At 35.8% G+C, this 22990-nt stretch overlaps 1 protein-coding gene across 1 annotated transcript; it reads left to right on the forward strand.

Moving 5' to 3' along the window:
• Positions 1-1137: 1137 nt before the first annotated feature.
• LOC135682562 (putative ATP-dependent RNA helicase DDX23) lies at positions 1138-21887 on the forward strand. The gene is made up of 31 exons (XM_065197513.2): positions 1138-1268; positions 5029-5518; positions 5605-5656; positions 6190-6249; positions 6389-6475; positions 6682-6733; positions 6971-7077; positions 7226-7258; positions 7558-7593; positions 8411-8523; positions 8666-8729; positions 8853-8932; positions 9035-9171; positions 9565-9653; positions 9884-9959; positions 10184-10253; positions 11499-11562; positions 11874-11939; positions 12312-12356; positions 12464-12503; positions 12660-12859; positions 13296-13357; positions 13633-13664; positions 14130-14187; positions 14556-14625; positions 14932-14970; positions 16281-16324; positions 17437-17520; positions 18713-18759; positions 19755-19876; positions 20513-21887. Exons 2-31 carry the CDS (start codon positions 5031-5033, stop codon positions 20612-20614), a joined length of 2619 nt encoding a protein of 872 aa, XP_065053585.2. The 5' UTR covers positions 1138-1268; positions 5029-5030; the 3' UTR covers positions 20615-21887.
• Positions 21888-22990: the final 1103 nt, after the last annotated feature.

The raw sequence follows: 22990 nt of genomic DNA on the forward strand, positions 1-22990 counted from the left end.
AGGATGTGAACTTAAAAGTATTGCCCAAAAGCCATCAGCAATTCAAAACAAGAAAAGATAGTGCTATGGGTGTCACGAAGGGGCAAATGTCCCCCAAAAACTTCAAATGACTCCCTTTCGAAAGCCGGAATCTAGACTCTAATATCCAATATCCAGGGCGACCTAATCTCTACCTAAAGTTTGGGGTTAAGGGAAGGGTCAAAGTTTATTAAAAAACTCTGAACGTTGATCCTGAAGGTACAGGAAGCCACTGTAAGCAGAGAAAGGGGGCAAAGTGCCTCAGGGCCATGAGCTCAAGGGGGCCACAAGAAGTAATGAACTTCATTCTAAGAATGAAATCAATGAAACGTAGGTATGCCTAAAAATAGTTAAAAGTTCTAAACGATTGCAAGAAATAACTGCAAGAAATATTCTGAAATGCATTTTAAGACAATCTTAAGGGCGTGGTCGCAAAAATTTCCTCGTCTTTCGATTTTGTCTCAAGACCTTCAAAACCTAAGTACCCACAGTCACTCGAAATTGAAGCGATGATTGACTAACGAGAACATCCTCTTTGCTAAACAAAATCAATTGCGTCAAAATGACACACCCCCACATTGAAATATCTTAGGCCAAGACCTATTTTGTCGGCAAATTGTTGACTGGCACCCCCCTAAGTGAAAGTGCTTAGCGACGGCCCTGTCTAGTCCTTTTAATATCGGTCATATCTTTTTGAAACCAATCCGCTGCTTTTTCTTTAAATGTGTGTCAAACGATTTAATTATCAATCTGGCCCTGGGTGCGATCTTCTAGCCTTGGCATGCTTCCTTTCACACCAATTAAGAAATCGCCAACATAATCTGCCATCGCTACCCCCCCTCCCCCACAACATTCCCTCCTTGAATTTAGATTCCCTCCTTGAATCTAAAAGAATTGAAAAATTAACTCTGGAAAATATTGGCGCCGACTTTGCAGGGTTTTTGTTTGGGTTTCCTTTTCTTTTATTACTTACTTCTTGCTATGTATACAAAATTATCTGACTTTGAAGCTAAGTCTGCATTTCTTCGTCCCAAACCTTACCATATTTCCGCAGCTGAGTGTCCCACCCATGCTCCTGACAAGAAGCAATGAGACGTTACCTCTTTATGATTCTTAGTTGAAAAGGAGTCCAAACTAAGAGAGCTGTCATCGACAAGACAACGATTGCTTTCGATGGAGGGGCTTCAATCCTGATTACATCATCTGTTGGATTATATCATAAGTGGGTGAATACACTGAAATCTGATAAGGTATCTTCATTCAATTTTTTCTTGAGATATAGTATATTGTCTTGGTATAGAAAAAGAAGCACACTTCTTTCTTTACTGTCCTTGTTTCTTGAATAAGAGAGCAATGATAGTTTGTTGATCGTCTGTCTGTTTTTATTTATAAACTATTCGTCAAAATTAATTGTTTCCAGTGAAAATTAGAGTTTGCTTTTTAACAAGGTAAATTGTTTAGCGTTTCTGTAATTTTTCTGAGTGAAGACCGGCATGCGGCAAGGAAAATTATTTGTTTTTCACTTATTCTGTCTTATGCTTTGTTGATGCCACTCGTGTGCAATTAAACAAACAATCCTAACATTGGCCAAGGCCTAGGTATCCTATACATAACACGCTACCTTGTCCCTAGACGAATTCTAAGAAATCTTTACAATTCTTTCCTTAAACCACATATCCTAAATATATGGTATTTTAAATTGGGGCAGTGCAGTGATGCATATGTCTCTGATATTGCACCTGTAAAATGTAAACTAGGTAAAGCAGTTAAAACTATTTGCTTTGCTTAGAAAACAACTTGTAGCAAAACCCTATTCAAAAACCTATAAAGTATGTAAATTTATCTTCAAAATTTTTGATAACAATAACAATGAGCTATTATAATTATCGACCAGAAACACCATCAACAAAAACATCTCACTTACTTCAGTGTCAACTGAATTCAAAAGAAAGTTGATAATCTTTTGTGGTTCAGAAATTTGGAATGAGGTACCTCTTGAATTGACAAAAGAAAAACTAAAATGTTATTCTTGACCAAGTTGAAATGCTTTTAGCCATCTCTGAATGAATAAACTATGAAATCACATCCACATCTTTACATTAATCTTTATTGTAACGGCTTAATTTGACAATATTTGCTCTATAATGAATCATAGTTAATTTTGAATGTAGTACATAATATGTACTAACCCCCTCAATTTTGATATCATATTGTTCTTAAATCAAATTTGTGTTTCAAATGTTGATATTTCACAATTTCACATCAAAAAGCAAGGGCATGTGGCTAGATAGCACTAATGAGTTTTTTTCACACATCTTATAGTGTTCATTTTGTAATAGTTACTGTTATCAAATCAATATTCCTGTTGTTATTTGTCTTGTATTTAGCAGTTAGCTTTGTATTTTTCAATATTTTAAGTAATATTTACCAAATTTCTGTTAATTAAAAAAATTCAATTTGAATTGAATTTGAATTGCATGGTGTGGTATTACATGAATTTTGAAGCTCAAATGGTATTGAAAAGGAGCTCTGTGGAAACAATAATGGAAATTTAAACTTGCAAATTTTTTAAGCAGGGAAAGTGTAATGTGTTGACTCTTCACTGGCTTTGTTGGCAAAATATAGCAGGCATGGTAACCACCACACCCATAAAGTCATCCAGGCATGTGGTAGTGTGTGTGGAATCTTCTTGGTGATATATTTAGCTTGGAACAAGTAATCAACTATAGTTTTTTGACCAACTATTTCCTCATAGAAAATTTAGCAATGAAATGGATTTTCATGCACACACTTACTGGTAACAAAGTACGAGCTAATAACAGGATGAAAATAAGAAAAATTTTTGTCAGGAAGTTTGATTTGCGGCAGCTGCAAGCTGTTGTGCTGTAATGTGCTCCCCACTGGTTAGTAGTGCTGCAACAGAAATTGAATGTGACTCTAGAAACTGACATCCTGAATTTTGAGATGCTCTGTAATTGATTCCTTAGAATTGCAATTGGTCTGACTCAGTGTAGCTTGTAGTTCTGGCTTTAAAGTGATCTAGAACTTCACAGATTTCAGCACAAGCATTGTAAAAAATTCAACTTTTGCCCAATAAGAACAGTTTTTTATTTGAGAACTCAGCTTTATGTCAAAAAGTTTAGCTCCCCTGTTTACTAATCATTTTTTCTGGATTTCTGGTGCCACACCTGACCAAAAATAAGTTTGTCAATATAAGTAGAAGATTTCTTAAAACCATAACAGACTTTTCTCGATACCTGTGGAGCAGCAACTCCAACATATATTGCAGGTATCAACCCCTGAAAGTTCATATGGGACTTCTAGTTTTAGTGTAATGAGGATTGCACGTTGTTGTGGATTCTTAGATACCATTTGTTCACTGATAAATCCATCCATCGATTATGTTTGGGTTCCAAACCCAGAGAGTCCTATTTAACCTGTGGAGAACACAGAGCCAGAGAAGAGACAATATGCCTATTGCGTGTCTTGATTCTAACTGAATTAAATTACTTTCAAATTAACATATATTATATGCAGAAATGAATATCTAAAATTAACACAAATAATGTGAGAAAAACAAATGATTGGAAGGGCAAGTAAAGGTGATGAGCAAATTGAATGGCGTGGCAAGGAGAACAAAAAAAGTGACGTAGAGGATGCCTGGGCTGTGATGTGAGAATATGATGGAATGAATTAGAAAGAAAGATTAGCGTAAACAGGCCTAAGTAGAGTCACTACATATTGACCCCAGTTCAAAATTGAATTTTGCAGTTGCTTTGTAGTTACTTCCTAAATAAAAAGCAAACAAACAATATAGTTCAACCGTAAAAAAGTTAAACATTTTTAAAACTATATCTAAATTTATCGATGTAATAATAACGGGCTGATCCTCTTTAAGCCACGGTGCTATAAGCCATCTTCCTCTTTTATCATGCTCTCCTATCTTCTATCAGTGCGCGATCAAGGAAAATTATCCTTAGAGTTAAACTCTCTATGTCTTGCCCTTTTCTATGCAGCATTCCTAAAACATCAGTACCATCTGAAGTGGCATTGAATAGCAGGGTAAAGGTTTTGGAAAATTGCTGAAAGATTTTTTGTCAGCATCCAAAAGAGTCATAATGAACAAAACACATTTCATCTTGATTTGAAAATGGTTATGGCTTTCTATTTTCTTATGTTTAGGTATGCTAAGGAAAAAATAGCGGCTAGTTTCTGCTTCATGTCTCATGATCAGCCATCTCCCTGTCGGCCATCTTGCTGTCAGCCATCGATGTTTTTGTTTGCACAACATGAAATTACGCTGTTATGTTTTCCAAGGACTTGTGTTAGGACATGATGTGTTTGCAGTCTTATATTGTATATTGTAAATTTATCAGCTAATGTTGTATCCAGTGAACAGTGCCTGCATTTCCTGAACCCAATAAAGTTTGCAAAGTTATGCATGTGGAAGTTGTCTTGCTCTCAACATTTTCACGACCTTTTCATTATAAGTCTTTGATCATTATAGGCATTTTCTATAAAAGGATACATACATATAAGTTTAAAATAAAGGAACCAGTTTGTGTTGAACCTGACAAAGGATGCTAGTTATTGTGTCATTCTGGCAACAATTTGTCCTAATTTTCAGCAGCGACATTTATTATTTTATGTCTTTAATGGAACTGCTCAAGAAATTCCTCTTTTGCCTAATTTTCCCTCTCAATTCTTGTTCCTTTCCTTCCAATCCTGTTGTGTACAATCTTTCCATCTTTTCTCGGCCTTTTTCTTTCTTGTTTCTCTTCCACTCTCATTATCGTTACTTGTTCTATATCTTGCCTTCTCTTGACATTCTCGATCTTAGTCTATACTTAATGCCTTCTTAGAAATGCCGTGAGTTCTGATTTTCCTTAATCTTCAGGGAACTGAAGCGAATGCCGTTGAAATCACTTAAAATAAAGATTATCAATTAAGCAAATACATTTAACCTTATGGTCCTATTTGTTCTTAAAATTGTTTCATGCTTCGTTGTAGAAATGGTTTTGAGCTCTCAAGTTGTGATCGCTCCATCCTCGTCAACCTCATCATCTTCAGAAAGAAGAGATGAAAATAGCAGTGGAAGAAGGTTTACCGAGCGATCAGAGACAGACAGTCACGAAGACAAAAGTGACAGAGGGAAAAGCAGCAGAGACAGAGACGGGCAAGATGACAGAGAAAAGGAATATAGAGGAAGAGATGATAAGATAGAGCGAAGTCGAGGGGAACGTGACAGGGATGAAAGAAAGAGAGAATCAATGTATGACAGAAGGAGTAATGAGGATAGATACAAGGAAGATAGACATAAGGATGATAGAAGAAAGGTTGATGACAAGGAAGAAAGAAAAGCAAGACACAGTAAGCACAAACATGAGAAGAAAAGTAAGAAAAAACATAAGCATAGGTCAAGATCTACTTCAAGAGAAAGAAGCAAGGACAGTAAGAGGAAGCTAGATAATGATACTGCACAGGAATCAGCCAAAAGGATGTGAGGGTCATCTCTTTTTTGTTTCAAAACAATTTACACTTTTTTGTAGTATCAATTCAAATTCTAATAATGGTTGTCTTTTCTAGAAAAACCGATGAACAAGAAGAGGAGGAAGAGAAGCAACCTGTTAAAAGAGAGGTATGGGTATTAAGTTTCTTTAATGATAATGAAGATATCACCTTAGTCTTTTAGCGTATTGGCTTTTTGTTTAGTCCTTTAAGGTTATCAATATTAAGTGTCAGAACTTTGCATGCCCAATTATTGATGATGGTTATACTATTTAATGTGCTCAAGTCTATTCCTGCTCATTTAGAAAAGACCTATCAGCTCAAAGGGGTAGAAAACAGTGGTTAAAGTGCCGAGACAGTGGTTAAAACCTTTGTGTACGAGATCAGAATTATAACAGTTCCATTTGATCTCATTTCATATAACAGATTTAGGATAAGATTCCTTACAACACCGGTTTCTTACAAAAATTAACGGCTTGTGTTTTTAGTAGCAGATATTTTCAGCAAGAAAAGGTTTTATAAATTCTAATAGCTGTCTTTAAGCATCTTTTTAAGCAAATTTTCTTTTTTTGTTTATGTCACGTTTTAGTTGTCTTTGTTTATTTTAATGAATAAATTAAATTTTTGCTCATATGCCGTTTTTTATTATTTCATTTGCTCTAGCCACTGTCATTGGAACAATTGATCGCTAAGAGGGAGGCAGAGAAGAAAGCACAAGAAAAGGTAGCCTCGAAATCCCTTTTAGTACTTGCGTTTCATAGGAACCGAACTTCCAGGAGGTAAATTATATTATTAAGCATTATGTTGATGCGACAATGTTTAATGAGTAGAGCTAGTTTCAACTGTGGATATTTTTTGACAGCCAAAGTTTTTGACAAAAGAAGAGCGTGCAGCAGAAGCGTTGAAAAGAAGACAGCAACAAGTGGACGAACAACGGAAGAAACTTGAGGTACAACAAGGAGAGTTTATAATCATTTCTTTGTAGTTGATTTGTGGTTTTCTTTTTACATCAAGACATCAAGATAACAGCTAGCCACACTGGGTGAACCAGAAGTAATAAATAGGTACGTTTGCTAGCATAAAACCTTTATTTGAAACACGAAGCGTTCCATAGCTGAGGTTTTTTATTTAATCAAGAGGAATTTTGTCTTCTAGGAAGCAAGACAGACACGAGAGAAATATTTCAAAGATTTTGATAAGACAAAGGGTAAATAGCAAACAAATCTTATTCTTTACTTCGACGCGTTTAATACCTCCAAGAGCCATTTATACAAAGTTACTATGTCACTTTAACATCAGTTAGTGATATTTCTACGACATTCAAATGCGCACCAATGATTCTTGATTCATTGAATTTTCTGGTTGTTTTCATGGTTGTTTTGTTCTGGTTGTTTTGATGGTTAGAATCAAAATGTTTATTTTTGTGTCGTATCCTATTCTGCAGATGATTCTGAGCGAGATAGGCAACGAGAAAGGAGAAGCAGAGATTATGACCGAGGTAGAGATTCTGAAAGAAGGAGAGAGAGAGAAAAGTCTTCAGAGAAAGAGAAGGTTTGTAACCCTGATATAATCATGTTTCTATTTTAGACTTCTTTTATGCAAGGCTCTTGCTCTTCGTTTATCTGCACAATTTTCTACGTCACTTATAGTTTGACAATGCAAATTTTCTTTCTTCTTTATGTGTATGCAAATTTTTCAGTCCCAAAAAGACACTGGTGTACAGGATGACGAGGTATTAAGTTTCACATTGTTTGTCTTAATAATCTATTCGTGCACACTGTGTAGTTTTTTCTTCTTAGTTTATCGTAATACATTAAGTTGGCGAGAAGAAGAAGAGGAGATTTCCCGTCAATGATTTGGGATTAATGTGGTTTTCGTTTAGCGACGCCCGTGCAATGATTTTTTGTGACTCTAGCATACACCGGCTTTTTTAAGTGCTGTAAAGAATATTTGCTGTAACTTTGTCTTCTCACTGTTCCATTTTCTCATTTTTGTAATCTTGAAACACTTTGTGTTTTTTTATCGTTATAGTTCACGAAGGACTCACGAGCAGTCGATGCTATCCAGGTAAGTCAAAAGTTTCTGACATTGCCTGGATCTTTTCTTCTGATGCATGGGGCAGCACCATTCAAACTGAGGCTGCGTTTGCAGGATGCCGGGTACTTTTGATCCGGATAAAAAGTTATAAAGAAAGGCTTTCCATTTACACGACTACTGAGCTATCCGTATCAAAATTGGTTCTGTTAGCCATACAACCTTTGATCCCTCTTGCTAGACGACCTCAAAGTTATTCGCATCGTGTAAACGGGCTATCCTGATACGTTCTGTTGAGGATTCATAGCAAGGCAGCGACTTTGACACAATATGACTAAAATTTTCGCGGCAAGCTTCGCTTTTCATAGCAGAGCTCACATCGCTCTAAGGTATGTTGTTCTCTGTTGTTGATAAGAGTTTTTCAAGGATCCAGCACATCAGAAGAATTCTCTAAAAAAGCATCTAGGAAGAAAGGTGTGCGTAAATTTCGGCAAATGCCTGGCAGAACAAGCACTTGGTGGTATAATGTTATCAATGATGTTTTAATGCCAAAAGAATGGATTGAAAACTTGAGAATGTGAGAGTTTCATCAATCTTTGCTTTGAACTGAAGCCATTCGTTGAGAAAAATCTGATGTTTCTGTACTCGTGTAAACAGAAAGTTTATCCGTCCCAAAAGTTGTACGGCACCGTGTTAACGCGATTTATCCGTATAACTTTCTATCCGGATCAAAAGTTATCCGGCATCGCGTAAACGGCATCGCTTTAGGCCTTGATTTAGGTCAAGGTTTTAGTTTATCAGTGATTAATATTAATACATGAAATCATGTGTGCTTTTATTCTTTTGCAAGGCAAGGTATCTGGGAATAGTGAAAAAGAAACGGAAAATAAGACGATTGAATGATCGGAAATTTGTGTTTGACTGGGATGCTGGTGAGGACACTTCTGCTGACTACAATCCCCTGTGAGTTGTTTTGACATATCTTGGATCTTATTTGAGGTGACCAAACCAGTGTTGAATATTTAGTTATTACTTAAAACGCCTGTAGTCTAAGAGTTTTAGCAATACATGTTTCTCTTACTCTGTTATATTGTGTATTTTGCAGCTATAGCAAGAAGCATGAAGTTCAGTTATTTGGCAGGGGGCACATAGCTGGAATCGATGTTAAGGCGAGTACTCTTTAAAAATTTTAATCAAAATAGCGCGGCACTATTGAAATTCGTGAATCCATCTATCCTCGTCTTTATATTCATACTCATCTTTTAAAGTACATGGCCTGATTTCTAATTTAGAGCCAGAAAAAGACACAGTCCCAGTTTTACGATGATCTTCTTGAAAAGAGAAGAACAGAGGTGGAAAAATCCCAGGCTGTGTGAGTAAACTCGTGGCTTAAAAAACTCGCTTTGTAACTAGATGTGTTTTCTGTACATTATTTTGTGTGTGTATGACTCGAATTTGATGGTTTGCTTCATAGGAAACGGTTTAAAACCGTGGCCGAAAAAGAGACGGAGAAAGAATACAAAGAAAGACACTGGACCAAGAAACCTTTAGAAGAAATGACAACAAGGGATTATCGTATTTTCAGAGAAGATTTCCATATCTCATGCAAAGGTTATCGTCGTCATTTTTTAATTAATGTATTAGTTTTAATATTCATCTACGGAGCTGAAATTCAATGTGTTTAGGCGACAAACCTCGTTTTAAGTTGATGTTGATGTCCAAAACTTGAAATTTCGCTCTCTCAAGTGCACGAAAGTTAAAATGTTCGCAAATGTTTTATTTCGTTCTTCACCCAGCTTACAGTGAATTTCGTCAGATTATGGTAACTTTAAAAATTTAGTTTTTGCTCTTCCACATAAATTTATTATCAATCCATTTGATAGTTAGTTTATGACAACTGCTACTTATCTCGTCATTTGATTTTCAACTTTCGTTTCTGTCGGGAGTTGTTATAAGCTTGATTTTATAACTTCATACATAAAGATATTTCTATGCTTCGTACAGGTGGGAACATTCCGAAACCAATTCGGTACTGGAAAGAATCTGGTTTACCTAGAGATATTCTAGATATCATTGATGACCTCAGTTACAAAGTAATTATTTCTTTTTTCATGTTTTGTTACATTTATGTTATTCAATTTGGTTAAAACTACAAATTTCGCCATCCAAGTTAGAAGGTACCATATATGTCTTTGGTTTCTTCCAGTATTATTTTTTATCTAATGTCTGATTATTTTCCTTCATACTTGGAAAGTTATACTTAGATTATTAAAGTCATTTTCAGTTCACCATAATAAGTGCCTTGTACTTGATATTTTTCAAGGACCCAACGCCAATTCAAAGGATGGCAATCCCAATTGGCCTTCAAAACAGGGACATTATCGGAATTGCAGAAACAGGTTACCAGTCTTTTTTAATCTTCTGTATTGTAGCTAATTGTGTTTTATCAAGGGAATCTTATCATTGTTTAACAACTTTATATTGGAAGCACTAAATTTAATTTTGTTAAGAGAGTGATGAAATATGTTAATTGTAAGTGAACTTTTCTTCTTCATCAATTTCTTTTTTTACTGTTGTGATTATTAAACTCAATGCTATTGGTGAACCTTGTATATTTTAACAGGAAGTGGCAAGACAGCAGCTTTTGTGATTCCTTTGCTTGTATGGATCATGGGTCTACCTGCTTCAGAAAGGCAAGTTCTCATTTTGCTCGTGGTGTTTTTGCGTACTTTGTATCACTTTCTGCTTCGGTTGGCTGGCATCCACCCTTTCTAAATTTTTGAATTTCATGTAATTTTTACTTTATTGTTTCAATTAAGATGGGGACTTTGGATTTTACCATCTTCAATGATTTTTTACTACCTTTCTTAACGATTTGTAAAGTTTTGGTTTTCTCAGATTTGATGACTGCAAGTCTCTCTAATTGGTTTTCTTATCTGGTTCTCCATAACTTGTTCTCTATAACTGGTTCTCTCACCTGGTTATCTATAACTGGTTCTCTACAACTTGTTTCCTATATCTAACTGGCTCTCATGACTGGTTCTCTATAGCTGGTTCTCTGTAACTGGTTATCTGTAACTGGTTCTCTGTAACTGGCTCTTTGTGAATGGTTCTCTATAACTGGTTCTCTTTAACTGGTTCTCTACAACTTGTTTCTTATATATAACTGGTTCTCTGTAACTGGTTATCTGTAACTGGTTCTCTGTAACTGGCTCTTTGTGAATGGTTCTCTATAACTGGTTATCTGTAACTGGTTCTCTACAACTTGTTTCCTATATCTAACTGGTTCTCATGACTGGTTCTCTATAGCTGGTTCTCTGTAACTGGTTATCTGTAACTGGTTCTCTGTAACTGGCTCTTTGTGAATGGTTCTCTATAACTGGTTATCTGTAACTGGTTCTCTACAACTTGTTTCCTATATCTAACTGGTTCTCATGACTGGTTCTCTATAGCTGGTTCTCTGTAACTGGTTCTCTGTAACTGGCTCTTTGTGAATGGTTCTCTATAACTGGTTCTCTTTAACTGGTTCTCTACAACCTGTTTCTTATATATAACTGGTTCTCTGTAACTGGTTCTCTGTAACTGGTTATCTGTAACTGGTTCTCTGTAACTGGCTCTTTGTGAATGGTTCTCTATAACTGGTTCTCTTTAACTGGTTCTCTACAACCTGTTTCTTATATATAACTGGTTCTCTGTAACTGGTTCTCTGTAACTGGTTCTCTTAAGCTAATTCTCTATAACTGATTCTTTTTAACTGGTTCTCTATAACTGGTTCGCTGTAACTGGTTCTCTATAACTGGCTCTTTTTAACTGGTTACCTAATTTCTTTTTCTGTTACCTTTTTTGCTTTTCGTGTTAAGATTTTAACCTTGCCGTTTGCATTGTTCACAAATGTAACTGCGATTTGTTACCGCTTTATACTGTTTGATTTAACGCAGAGACACTGGGGATCAAGGACCCTTTGCGATAATCCTGGCACCGACAAGAGAGTTGGCACAACAGGTTGGCTTGTTTTCATGTATCTTTCCCTTGCATACATAGTGCTGCAAAAGAACATAACAGAACGGGGCGTTTTAATACTCATGACCCAAAAGAAGCAATGTTATTATTTTGTATTTTTGATTTTGTATTAAAGAGATAAAACTATTTTGTTTGAAATTCATGTACTCATTGGTATATCTCAGGCAGGCTCTAACAGATTCCACTAACTTTGCACCTTAAAAGGTTTTAGGTGTATTTCCATTTTGACAGATAAGCGCCTTTGTCGCGTACTTTTGCCTTTTTGTTTCTCCAATTGTCGTTCTCTGCCATAGATTGACGAAGAAACCCAAAAATTTGCTAAAAAACTCGGGATAAGGACAGTCAATATCATCGGTGGTGTAAGTATGCAACTAATGATTTTGTTTAAAAAGTAACTATGAATGTAAGTAATTTGTGTTAGGAATAAATAATAAATTTTTGGATAAGGATGTTTCTAGCATAGCCCGTGATCAAGTGATAGTATATTAATGATTATACAATAGTATTGAATGATTATTTATGTTAGTTAATTGCATTAATGCAATCGATATTAATGATTTTATTTGTCAGCAAATAATTGTCCTCTTTCAGAATTGTAGCTATGTCTCTGCTTAAGGCTAGTCTGCTTTAAACATGTTTGATAGATTATATAGTTTTATCGTTGAGTATCTCCTATGCTTTCAATGCAGATTGTGTCAGAACGTTTTAAAATTGTTTTTGTATTTTTTAAGCTCTCCAGGGAGGATCAAGGTTTCCAGCTGAGGATGGGATGTGAGGTAATTTTCATCCCAAATTTTATTTTTCTGCAAATAAAAATCATCAATTCTTCAAATCTATAATTTCAGTGCTTGCTCATCATTATTTGGTAATTGTTTATTTTCAGATCGTGATTGCAACTCCGGGTCGTTTGATTGATGTTTTGGGTAAGAGCCAATCACTTCTTTCCAATTGTTTAGTTCATTTTTAATTTCTCATCTTCCCATTTTAATTCAAGTCTGACATCTGTTTTATTCATCTGCTATTCTGACTGATTTAAATGTTTTCAAAAACCACTATAGCCGCCGCTTTCTATATTATAGAAAATCGATATTTGGTTCTCAGCCAGTGTTCTTACGTCGTGCTTGACGAAGCTGATCGCATGATTGACATGGGCTTCGAACCAGACGTGCAAAGGATTCTGGAATTTTTGCCAGTCACAAATATAAAGCCAGACACTGACGATGCTGAAAATGTTGAAAAGTTGACGTTAAATATGTTGTCAAAAGGACGTTACAGACAGGTTTGTGCCTTGAGTTGTCGTTACGTTTGCTGACTTGCTTTGGAAAAACGAAATCAACTGTGTTTTTTCAAATTGTGACATAAATGTTAGAACCCGCTTTGCGGACAAGCACTCGCTAAGGCAAGCACTCGCTAAGGCAAGCACTCGCTTTGCGGACAGTGCTATAAGTTAACAAGATAAAATCAGTTCCAAAATTCTATTGGTTTTTCCCAACTTTTCCTCAAGGTATGGCTGGATCATGGTCCCACTGAAGCTTTTCTGACCCCGTCTAAATTTTCTTTTGTAACATGTTTTGTTTTGCTAAATAGAATCAAGAAAAAACGAGTGCCCATCTCATGTCTTTCCAATAGGCAATATAATTTCAAGGCTAAACAATGCATGGGCTTTTTATCTGCATGACAACTAGAATTAAAAAACTGTGGCCTTTTGTCTCTAGACTGTCATGTTTACAGCAACTATGCCACCTCAGGTTGAGAGACTGGCTAGAGCCTACTTAAGGTAAGTCCAGGCAGCTTATTAAACGTCGCATCGTTATTCGATTTTTTAGACTAACAATTCAAACAATACCTAAGAAGTATCAGAATACATTAATATAAAATTAATCAACTTGAAGATTACACTATAGACTTTAAAGAATATCTGCAAAAGTGGAGCAAATAAAACCTTGATTCCTTTTACATTTTGCTTGCCAGTAAGGTCTCTTCAACTTGTTGATTCCCACATCTTGTATACAACCTCTTTTGCTGATCAATTAAATGATTTTTTCTCCCAAGGCGCCCAGCGGTTGTCTACATCGGCTCCGCAGGTACGTACACGTTGCAGAATATTTTCTCGATTACTTTGAAAGCCCGTATTTATAAGTCCTTGAGAACAACAGGATTTGAAATATCTCGTATTAGTCATAGAAAAAGCAAGAAGATGTTAGATGGAGGAATCGCGTCTTAGCTTCCGATGCGGTTGCATACCCGTGCCAGTGTGATTGCTAACCTCGGTTTACATAGCGGATAGTACTCAGACTAACTTACCGTTTCCAAACAATGTGACCAACTATTGAACATGAGGACTACCCATAGCTGTTGGTGTAGCTAACCTTGCACAGGAAAGTGCAAATTTTACGATACCGCCGCTGTTTCGATTTCCATGAAAACTACGCTGTACTTCATCCTAAAATATGGTTTTCATGTGTCATTTCATTCTGAAATATGATTTTCACATGTACAATTTGAAATGTCGTAAGCTGGTCTATGACTTCTCTTTTGATATTTTACAGGAAAGCCCGTAGAAAGAGTGGAACAGCGAATCATGATTATAAAGCAGAATGCGAAAAAGTAATCATTCATATATATCCTGAATTATGTATATAATCTTAAGTTCACATTATCATCACAATGCAGTTCTAGACATAAAGCCGTCGCATAACATTTTATTTCAAATAAGATGCAATAAAAGCTAGGATTCACCTAAGACTCAAATATCTGCAACTATTCGCATGTATTTATCCTAGCTATTTCATTTGTTTAAAAAATCTACTTTCGTTTAGACGCAAAAATGCCAATACCATATACACAATTTTTTTATAAACCGTTTCCTCGGTTTGCTAGAATCAAAGACTTTTCATCAATCCCGTTTATGAATTTTGCAAAATGAGTATTTATTTGATGCCACCCACTCAGAAAATCCTCTTACTTTTTAACAGGAAGAAGTTGGTTGAAATACTAAATGGTGGTGCAGAGCCCCCGATTATTATCTTTGTTAACCAGAAAAAGGTTTGGTTTCGCTTATCACTTCTTCTTATGGGATCGGAAGTTAATCATTAACCTTCTAATTTCAATTGAATCTTTTTCTTATGAATGAAATCTTCTGCTAGTTCTCCTGCAGACTCTCGAAATCTGCGGCAAACACTGCCCAGTACTTTGTTTTTATCATCTAAGCCATTAGTTCGTTTTAGTGTGTCCCATACCACATTTGTTTATTCTCTGTGAAGCTGAGTGATTCTTGTCTTAATCTCTTTTCCTGGATGTGTGAATGTGTATATTTTCAATTTTTGCTTATTCATCTTTAATTTTCTTTAGGGAGCTGATGTTCTGGCAAAGTCATTAGAGAAGATGGGGGTAACCTTTTTATTCATTGATAATTAAATCGTTACAACACTGAATTCTTAATAGCGCTGCGCTGTTTGACTAAAATAAAAGTACACCCGCGCATCTTTTAAGTTATCCTCTCTTTGCATAGCTCAGTTTCTTGTTTTTAATTTCTTTTGCAACGGTGAAGTGACGTCCTTCATTGGAAACAATTAAAAGATTGTTCAGAGAAATGGCTTGTTTTGGGCAGCCCTGACGCAATGAATGTAGGTCGTAGTAATTGTAAAAGGTGTAGTTGCTCACTCACTACAAGTGAAAATCGAAAAATCTTTCCCAGCCTTATCCTATTTCTTATACAATCATTGTGGAAATTCAGAATATCAACCCCATTTTCAGTGATATTTTGGGTGCATGTGCCGGTACAGAGCGATAACATTTCGCTTATCCTTAGAATCTTGAACAATCTCTGAGTAACTTTGCCCTTGCATACTGATATTATCCAAAACATTTTAGGAACCTTCATTGTTTATGAATCCAAACTTCTTACCCTACATAGTCGTTCACCTACATGTCTTTACCTCACCAATGTATCCACAGCACAACGTTCCCCTATTCTGCACTTGCTTTGTATTTTCTTTCTTATCGTGTACATTCACTACTCATCACAGTTCCTTTTATCTTCGTGGCTTCTCCCAGGTACCTGTATTGTTGTTTAGATAGCCTTTCCTTTGTACGGCTTCTTCTAAACTGCCTTTTTGGCATTTTATCTTTGAATAAACTATCCTCTTTTTTCTTTTTGCCGAAATCACCAGATCTCTAATCGCTTCTTCAAAACTAAAATTTTTTTTGAAAGACTTTCCCTTCTTCTCCTTCATCGTTTGTTACTCAATTTTTATATTCCGCCCTGCGAATCTAATTTTCCTCTTCATAGACTTCGCCTCCAAACCTCACTTTCCCTATGTATCCCTCCCTTACAGCGTGTCGCCTTTAGCGATTTATGGAACGAGCTTTGTTTATATTGCAATCAAGAAACTTCATTGCCTTTTATGTGCGATTTTTTTAAGATGTTGATTAATTCTTCATCAGGATCTCATATCAAAAGCTTTTCACGATTGGCCATTGTCATATTGCAAGTGCTATTAGAGTTCATTTTCTATACATGTCTGTATATGACGATAAAGACAATTAAGAGACCAAAACAGGAATGGGATTGTCCTCTTGAAAATTTTACTTTTGTAATGCTGCTAGTTGTAGGAAAGCAGTATTGATTCGCCGTTCATTGCAAAATGCTGTATCTGCATTGAATATTTCCACCGTGTCCTTATTCTTTACTTTCCTAGTATCGCGCTACAACGCTTCATGGCGGAAGAAGCCAGGAACAAAGGTAGAAATTTGTTTCTTTTTCATTACTAGCGGAAATATAAATTCATTTTACATATAGAACTAATGTTCTGGCTGTTATGTCTAAAGTAACAGTTTAGGTACCCTTTTAGTTACCCATCACCCTGCATATAAGTCCACTCTGTATGAAGGCCAATGGGCTTATACCCGGTTATAGGCCAACCAGACCTTAAAGCGGGAGACTTCTTATTTCATGACGAGAATGTAAAAGATACTTCAGAATCAATAATACTTCATAAAAAAATCAAGTGATTTTTTATCTTTAAAGCAACTATGAATACCTTCTCATTCTGTTTTTGAATCTGGTCCCTTAAGAACGTATTTGCATGTGATCTCTAACCCATTTTCGTTGTTACTTCGGCTTGGCCACATACATAAGTTTCTTTTTTTCTCCAGGGATTAATGCACAACAGCAATATGCGTAATAGATCAACTGTAAAAGCGTTTTGATTACGTAAAGTTATATAAAAAAAATTAATTTAGTTATTTTGTCCCAATTGCTGATTTTTAAGGAAATAATTTTAGGCCTATGGGCCTATATGCTGATGAATTTTTCAAATTGCAATTTTCAAACTTGTAAAAATTTCGCATTTAGGGCCATTGGCTTAAATGCAGGTTAATAGGGTACTATATTTTGGTCTCCATCAATGATGATAACGTTTCGTTCGCCTTGCAAATTATGGAGTACCTTGAGGTTTTCCGCGATTAATAGGCTGCTAGCTTGAGCAAGTAGTTTGGAATTCCAGCAACATGGCATAGCTATTCATGGCAAACAAAGTGATAGACATTTCTGCCAATAGATGTCTTAGCATATAAATAGTCGTCAAGCTAATCCTCTGTGTTATCCCGTATTAATTCTAAGTGTCATTTTCATCTTCAGAAGTTTCACCTACTTAAGTTCATGAGAGCTTTTTGTCTGCAAAGAACTGCTAATCCGCAACAGCTTCTCAACATGATATTGGTAGAACCTCAAGCTCCATTTTCCACCCTGAAAGCTGTCTTGACAACCTGCAACGTGCCTTCTGCCCAATTTTTCGGATAACCTTGGATGACAAAAGTGATGTTTTAATATTCGCATTCTTTGTTCTCTTTTAGAGAATTCTCTCTCAATTGCTTGAAGAATGGCGAAAAAGATATTCTAGTTGCCACAGATGTCGCTGGTCGTGGTATTGATATCAGGTAATTAATATACAACGCACTAAAATTTCTGGAATTTTCTAGATTATCACATCGAAAAAGTCATAGCTCCGTGTGTGGTATTTCCTACTTATCTTTTTGTTACAGGGTTTACGTAAATGAAAGTAAATAGAAAGAATTAGCTTAATTTTTTCTCTGTAGAGGCTCAGGTCATTTCCAGCTCTTTATATGGTTTTTCGACCCGACGTCAAATGCAAATCAATATGATAAATGAATAATGAATACTTCAAACGTCTTGACTGTTTTTTATTGTAATTTGACTATATTCTAAAGAACCGTTTGTATTTCAAACTATACATTTACCAAACAGGAATACAATTCATTTCTAGCTTTGATGGTTGCATTGAATTGTTGGATACCAGTGGCTGTAGATAGGATTAATCAGCTTTGTGCTTGCCACAGTCCTCTTTGCCAAGAGAAGTTCTTTCGCTGTCTTTAATCTCTCGGCTATATAAACCACTTGTAAAATAATTATTACTACTGCTTTGTGTCTGGCTGCCTTTTTATTAAGGAGACCAAACTGTTTTGAACGACCCAATTACCTGGCAAACTGTGGACTTACTGATAGGTCAAAAGGCTTCTATTTTCAAGGTGGACCTTTTCATATCTGAGTCTTGCGCAAATGCAACTATTTGCACTGAATTGAATTCAGATACCTTTCGGTAACATTTGCTTTAAAATTATTCCACGAATATTTCCTAATATTTGTATACGGCTTAAACTAAGTAATTCACGTGCAAAGAGTCAGCAGGCTTTATAGATCTCAACCTTTAAACCCTCTTTCTGTTCCATTATTCAGTTAATGCATTTCAAAACACTTTGGCCTTGGGCGATTCTTAGCCAACTTTATAGGCATTTAATTAGAAGAGCTAAAACACTTTGATAACAACTTTGCTTTTAAAAACTTTAAATGTTAAAAGTATTGGAGGGCTTTCAAAATCCTGAAGTACTTAAATCTCGTCAACGATACGATAGCTCTGATTTTGAAGTTGAAATTGTCCTTCACGTAAAAGCATCTCCAGTATTGGCTAGACTGATCCTTTTTATAGTGCATCTTTTGTCTAGATTTGAAAATGAAGAACCCGGTCCGTACTGCAGTGGGGGTGTTTTTGATAATATTATATTTATTAATTGTTTACTTTATTTTTAATTGAATGCTTTTCTTTTTCGTCAGGGATGTGTCTCACGTCATCAATTACGACATGGCAAAATCAATCGAAGGTATGCTATTTTTTCTATACCATCAGCAAAAAAGGAATCCATTCGGGGCCTAGTTCTGTTATCACAAGTTTTCGGTTATGCCTGCAAAATATGGCCAGGGAACGGATCGAACAGTCTAATGAAATAAAAGTAACGTAAGTTTTCTAGGTGATCTCTCAACGGTCTCATCATTCAACTTTAATTTGCACTGTATGTAGCAAATACAGGGCTATTTCTTCGTTTGGTTGACTTCGTTTGGTTGATGTATCAATACCGCATACTGACAATGCTGATGAAAATAGATTTTTGGACCAGACCGTTGATCTGTGAACCTTTTGATGATATTTGGGATTATTTTTCTCGTTGCTATTTTCATTAGCGTCCCAGGTGAAATCAGCGGTCGGTTAGCGTATTGTGGACAAGCAGTTTCAATAAATAATCTTTTCGGTGGTCGAAAAGACGTTCAAGTATTTCTCTCTCCCTAGTTTTGTTTACGTTTACGGTAACTGTCTGCTGTGGTTGCAGTTATTCGATATAACTTTTAACTTGGCGGCTTCTTTTTACGCTGAGTTCCCCGACTGGCTGTTTCTTGCTATCAATTTCAAAACGATGTTATCATTTCCAACACTTTGGCCCCCAACCATTTCATAGTGTTCAGTTTGCTAACCGGGTGGTCAATTTTTCTTTATTCGGTAATGACAGTTTTACGACTGAGTTTTCTCAATCAAGCAAATATCTTTTCAGAACTTTGTGCTTGGCTAGTATATGCTTTAGGCGAATTTTCATATCCCCTTTTTAAAGATTTTGAGAAAATTGTTATGAAAGGCCAAATTATTCTAAGCAAGTAGATTATATCTGTCACGCACAGTATTCACTTGCAGGTCTGTTCGCTAGTGTTGGATTAATATGAAGAAGATGCCAGTGAAAAGAGGCACTTTAATGGGGTGAATTTCAGTTTGATAGATTGATGAGATTGAAGCGATGCAACTTTTAATGATGTCTTTTCTGTTTTTAAGATTACACACATCGGATTGGTCGAACAGGCAGAGCGGGGAAAACTGGTATTGCAATTTCATTTTGCACTGAGGATGATTCTCCACTATTCTACGACCTTAAACAGTTGGTCCTTACCAGTCCAGTAAGTATTGCCATGAAAATAAGCTATGCTTGTACAATTTTATATTGTTCTTGCTTTGTTGCTAATTGATTTGTCATTTCGGCCGCATTTCTTAAGAGGCTAATTCCTTTACCTAGCAATGAAATTCTGTATCAACCTCAGGTCTCTGATTTTGTAACTGAGTTTACATGATCATTACGTACAGTTGTATAAGTACTCCGTCTCGCGGCTTATTGGGCAAAGTAGCTGATGCGAGTAATCTGATGAACTAAAGTAGGATGATTTGGTGGTATTTGGTGGAGATATGTATGAATTGGCAGAGACATAAAATCTTTTGCATTGATAAACCGGTTAGTTGGACTGCCTAACAAGCTGTAGGGCTCTGTTTTGGAATAATGTTCCAAGCCTCTTTGACACATTGCAGCATCCGTAGCCAAAGGTAACTAGATTAATTAACCAGAAATAATAGCTTTTTTAAGGTTTTGATATTTTTGTCGATAATCAATTTTTGCTTTGCGCCTTTTCCCTACACAACCCTGTTTGAACAAAAACCTCACAACAAAGTCCATAGGTTTTCAAACAATTTCACTGTGAAATTTCCGTTAATGATGACCTGCTATTGGCACCAAAATAACGATAAATGTTTTTATGACACAGGTTAGCCATTGCCCTACAGAACTGGCGAATCATCCAGAAGCACAGCACAAACCTGGAACTATTTTGACAAAAAAGCGGAGAGAAGAGACAATTTTTGTGTAAAAAACACAATGATCAACACTGATGCCCTGCTAGTGATGTGAGCAGAAGTTTTTCTTAGCTATGCTTGACTGTCACTTCTCAAAAATGGTCAGGTTGCTGTTATCAGTGATGTAGCGACTCAAAATAGAAACGGTTTAAGTAGGAAAGTTCAGTAAAAGTTGTTTTTGTAGTGTTCTCTCTATGATAAAACCTCTCCTTATATCCTAAGCATTCGAATCTTTTTTGTTCTGTTATGCATATTTTAAGCCTTCTCATAGGCTCCGATGCCAGTTGGAAAGATGGGGACCAAGAATAAATCAAAGAATAATAACAATGGGTTTTTCAAAAAGCTCTTTTGTTTCTGTAGGGGTGGGGGCAAAGCTAGGGGCATTACCGGGGGCCCCTTCTTATTTATCCAAATGCATGGAGACTAAATCGATGTTTGCCAATCGCGCCTAAGCTCTCGAGTTTTTCTACGGAATATAGTACCAATAAACTTTACTTTCATTTCAATAAAATTTGATACATATCACAGATAACTGTTGCTATTGTGGTAGTTGCTATCAAGTTGATCATTTTTTGTCGTACCGTAAATGGGTCGTGGCACACCACTTATCGTCATACGGTCCAGTTCACTCCGTCCCACAAAACGCTTCTAGCGTCACAAGTTTCTCACTGAGTTACTGAAAACGGCGAGATCAAGACGACCTAATTTCATTACTGCTTTCTTGATAAACCCAGTTGTTTGCAAGCAAATCAAAGTTGTTTTTTCTTAATTTGAACCAGTGTTATTAGTGCAAAGTTATTAAAACAAAAGTTATACAGAAGACTTTTTGTAAAGTGGCGTTAAAATCAGACTATTATTCTTTTTTGTTAAGAAAATGTAAAATTCTACTCAAAAGCACGATAAGAGATAAACACTTAGCTGAATAACTTCTAAGAGACTTTTGCCACGAGCAAACCCATTTGCTGTCGCTTTTGCAAATTGTTTTCATGAAATATTGTGTTAACCTTCTTAAAGTTTCAGTTTTCTTTGTCGTAGATATCTGCATGTTGGTAACACAGAAGTATATTAGACAGGGAAATTTTGTGAGCAATCTAGCAAGTTGGGTAACCGGGATTTTTCCTTTTGATATGCGATCCTGGTGGTACTTTGACTCAAAATACGCAAGGGGCCCTAAATTTAGGGGGCTGGTGGCCACATGCTCAATCATTTTATGGTTACCGTTCATTGAATTTGTTTTCTTCGAATCTTAAAACGAATGGTATCGTTCGAAAGAACATAAAAAAATGATATACTGAGAGAAGATCGCATACGTTTTGTATAAGAATACACTCATTTTTTATAAGAAACTGCCATAAGAAACGAGTACTGGACAGTCAGAAAAAATTAAGAAACTTCAGTACTCGAAGCAAAAAAATTAAGAAACTATTAAATCGTGACAGAACTGAGAACAAAGAAATTTTGTAAAATCCAAGAACATGATTGCCCTGAAGGCCTAGAAATTAAGACACAAGGAATAAAAATATACTTCCTACATCTGAATACAGCGTCAGAACGGAAGCGAATTTCTTGATGTGTTAAAAAAGTCACGAACATTTCATAACATCATTCATGACATCATAATTAAGAAACTCTTAAGAAACAATGAGTATTGAAATTTTCCAGAACATTAAGAAACTGGAGTACTCAACATTGACCTTTGTTTCTTCTAAAAAAATGAGTGTAAGTCAAATAAAAAATTAAAGTCTGGATGAAGCTTGAGCTTGGCAAATTCTTAAATTTTTCTCAAATTTTAGCGATTTCAAACCTCGATATTCTTATAGACAATATTCCTATGAAAAGGTGTGTAACAGCAAAACTTGCATTATCTTGAAAAAGTTTATTTGTTTATTGTAATATTTAACCAGCTCTCATAGTTGTTGATAATAGCCCATAATCACAAGCCACAAGAAAAGGCTTACTCCATAATCTCTCTGTTTTTTTAATAGTAAATCAACATTGTTCCTAGGGGAAGGGGGTGGCTGATTTTGCCTTTAACTGGTGTTAGTGTTCCAAGACTTTTGGCAGTTGTCTTGTAAAACCTAGTTTATGTAACGTGATTGGCAACTATCATGAAGCACAAAATCGCTTATAACAAACTTTAACAAGCGTTAGGACTGGGGAATTTTAAGAAATATTCTGCACAGATTCAAGTCCTCATTGTTCTATAAAAGCAAACACATTCCTATTTCATATTTTTTAAGAATTTAAAACACTTGGACGGAACAATTTACAAAACCAGATTTTGGACAATTAACGTTTCAGACAGACATTGGTCCGAAAGTTTGATGGACCGAAAGTTTCAATGTAAAAAAATTTTGCTGCCCTCCTGAAAATATGCAAATAACAACTTG

Source organism: Rhopilema esculentum, chromosome 16 (assembly GCF_057945365.1).
Source record: "Rhopilema esculentum isolate cy_ngs chromosome 16, ASM5794536v1, whole genome shotgun sequence".
Classification (NCBI taxonomy): domain Eukaryota; kingdom Metazoa; phylum Cnidaria; class Scyphozoa; order Rhizostomeae; family Rhizostomatidae; genus Rhopilema; species Rhopilema esculentum.

What these genes read in the sequence shown, in the direction of transcription:
- LOC135682562 (XM_065197513.2), top strand. Translation starts at nt 5,031, where the DNA reads ATGGTTTTGAGCTCTCAAGTTGTGATCGCTCCATCCTCGTCAACCTCA. An exon ending in AGCAACCTGTTAAAAGAGAG is followed by an intron (nt 5,657 to 6,189) that starts GTATGGGTATTA and finishes CATTTGCTCTAG; the next exon opens with CCACTGTCATTGGAACAATT. An exon ending in CTGGCTAGAGCCTACTTAAG is followed by an intron (nt 13,358 to 13,632) that starts GTAAGTCCAGGC and finishes TTTTCTCCCAAG; the next exon opens with GCGCCCAGCGGTTGTCTACA.